This window comes from Chiloscyllium plagiosum, unplaced genomic scaffold (assembly GCF_004010195.1).
Source record: "Chiloscyllium plagiosum isolate BGI_BamShark_2017 unplaced genomic scaffold, ASM401019v2 scaf_8655, whole genome shotgun sequence".
Lineage (NCBI taxonomy): Eukaryota > Metazoa > Chordata > Chondrichthyes > Orectolobiformes > Hemiscylliidae > Chiloscyllium > Chiloscyllium plagiosum.
Window position 1 is genome coordinate 24,046 of NW_025212683.1, and position 2,753 is coordinate 26,798.

The 2,753-nt window shown below is 45.2% G+C and overlaps 1 protein-coding gene across 1 annotated transcript; it reads left to right on the forward strand.

Annotated features, from left to right (window-relative positions):
* The first annotated feature begins 1,574 nt into the window (after positions 1-1,574).
* LOC122547439 (probable G-protein coupled receptor 139) lies at positions 1,575-2,528 on the forward strand. Its single transcript, XM_043686061.1, has one exon. It carries the CDS (start codon positions 1,575-1,577, stop codon positions 2,526-2,528), a length of 954 nt encoding a protein of 317 aa, XP_043541996.1.
* Positions 2,529-2,753: the final 225 nt, after the last annotated feature.

Below are 2,753 nucleotides of genomic sequence, written 5' to 3' on the forward strand. Positions count from 1 at the left end.
AAAGCATGGCAAGTGTAGTTGTAATCTCAGGATTGCTACTGGTGCTACGTGCTAGTGAGGCTAGGAATAGAGAGCGAGTGCAAATGAACACATGGCTGCAGGGTTGATGAAGGAGGGAGGGTTCATGCAGTCATCTCTAGTTCATTCCGAATATTTGACAAAGTGAACAAAATCTAATTCTCGGTTTGACACTCAACCTGAACTGTTGGAAATTTGATGTTAAGCCAATGTCTTTCATCATGCCTGTTTTTAATGTCTGTATACATCAGACAGGGATCTCCAATGTGGTGTAAAACCAACTAATTTTCAGATAGTCACTTGATTTGTGATAATAATCAAGGCTAACATTACTAGCTGTAATGTAAAATGTGGTTGAGAATTGTGAAAGGGGGAGCTACAATGAGACCAGAGTGCCTTTGTACATCAATGCTGAATGCAGGTGCAGCAGGCAATGAAGAAGGCAAATGGTATGTTGGCCTCCATAGCAAGAGGATTCAAGTATAGGAGCAGTGATGTCTTGCTGCCATTACACAGGGTCTTGGTGAGACCACTCTTGGATCATTGTGAGCAGTTTTGGTCTCCATATGTAAGAAAGGATCTTCTAGCAATGGAGGGTGTACAACAAAGATTTATCAGACTGATTCCTGGGATGGTACTATTGACTTATGAAGAGAGCCTGGATCAGGTGAGACTGCATTCACTGGAATTTAGGAGAATGGGTGATCTCATAGAAATGTATAAAATTTTAACAGGATTCAGCTGGGTGAATGCAGGAGGAATGTTCCCAATGATTCAGGAGTCCAGAACCTTGGGACACAGCTTAAGGATATGGATAAGGCCATTTAGGACTGAGATAAAGAGGAATTTCTTCACTGAGTGGAGAGCCTATGAATCTCTGCGACAGAAAGCAGTCAAATGTTTTCAGGAAGGAGTTAGATATAGCTAGGGCGGCATGGTGGCTCAGTAGAGGGCAGCAGGGTGGCTCAGTGGTTTGCATTGCTGCCTCACAGTGCCAGGGACTTGGGTTTGATTCCAGGCTCGGGTGACTATTTGTGTGGAGTTTGCACATTTTCACCATGTCTGTGTGGTTTTCCTCCGGGTGCTCTGGTTTCCTCCTCCCGTCCAAAGATGTGCAAGTTAGGAGAGTTGGCCATGACAAATTGTCCATAGTGTTCAGGGATGTATACGTTAGGTGCTTTAGTCGGGGAAATGTAAAATAATAGGGGAATGGGTCTGGCTGGGATACTGTTCGGAGGCTCAATGTGGATTTGTTGGGTCAAATGGCCTGTTTCCACATTGTAGGAATTCTATGATTCTGTGATAGCTCTTCAGGCTAAAGGGATCAAAAGGTGTGGGGGAGAAGGCAGGAACAGGGTACTGAGCTGGGTGATCAGCCATGATCATATTGAATGCTGATACAGACCTGAAAGGCTGAACAGCCTACTCTCGCTCCTGTATTCCACATTTTATGAGTAAAATGGCAACAGGAGCAGCTGCACACTGAATCTATCAGCCTGACTATGTTACTACCCAGGATTAATTTTCCACTCACATTCGCTGAAGTCCACGCTGGCATGTGTGAGGATCATTTACTGGCTGCTGTTTCTTTTCCTCTGTTTCTGGCAGCCAATCTGGTGACCGTGGTGATTCTGTCTCGGGGAAACTTTGGTCTCACTAAAGGGATCACCAGGTATCTACTGGCTATGGCCGTGGCCGATGTCCTGGTTGTAATTATTGACGTGATATTCAATCGGATTAATGATCTATACTTCCCGACGTGCTTCCTGGATTACACTCCCCTCTGCAGTTTGAAATTCGTCCTGGTCTATGCAGCCTTGGACTCTTCTGTCTGGTTAACAGTTGCTTTCACCTTTGACCGATTTGTTGCCATTTGTTGCCAGCAGCTGAAAAGAAAATACTGCACGCAGACAACAGCTGCTGTGGTGATAGGGGTTGTGACTGTGCTGTTCAGTGCAAAAAACGCTCGCTGGTACTTCACTTACCAACCCCTCTATGTAATTAACAATGTACCGTGGTTCTGTGATGTGAAAGTGAGCTTCTATGACTCAGCCGCTTGGGTTACATTGGATTGGATCGATACAATTCTAACTCCATGTGTCCCGTTCCTTCTGATCTTAACCCTCAATGTTCTGACAGTCAGACATATCATGGTGGTCAGCAAAGCACGTCAAGGCTTTCGCGTCCAAAGGAATGCAAACAATCGACATGACCCAGAGATGCAGAACAGAAGAAAATCAATCATATTACTGTTTGCTGTCTCAGGCAGTTTCCTGTTGCTCTGGGCCACTCACGTCACAGTTTTCCTGTATTGGCGCATCACCCAAACATACTCTTATGAAACATTGGAAGATCCATTTTACATCGCACTGGAGACAGGGTACATGTCGCAGGTGTTGAGCTCCTGCACAAACACGTACATTTACGCAGTCACCCAAACTAAATTCAGGGAGCAGTTGAAAAGCATGGTGAAAAGCCCCTTTGTGCTGGTTTGCCAGCTCATGAAATAACAATGCCACTGCGTGGCAGGCTCTGAGACAGAAGGCCACAGTGTTGGACCAACAAAACAAACCCTGAGCTTAGTAGAGAATCTGGGCAGCAAGTCTGGGCAGCATCCATGGAGAGAGAAACATAGTTAATACTTTGGGTTCTGAAAAAGTGACATATTGAGTCTGAATGGTTGAGTCTTTTTTTCTCTCTCAAAGATGCTGCAAGACCTGCTGCATTTCTCCAGC

Excerpts from the sequence above, each read along its gene's own strand:
- LOC122547439 (XM_043686061.1), top strand. The coding sequence starts at position 1,575 with ATGTGTGAGGATCATTTACTGGCTGCTGTTTCTTTTCCTCTGTTTCTG.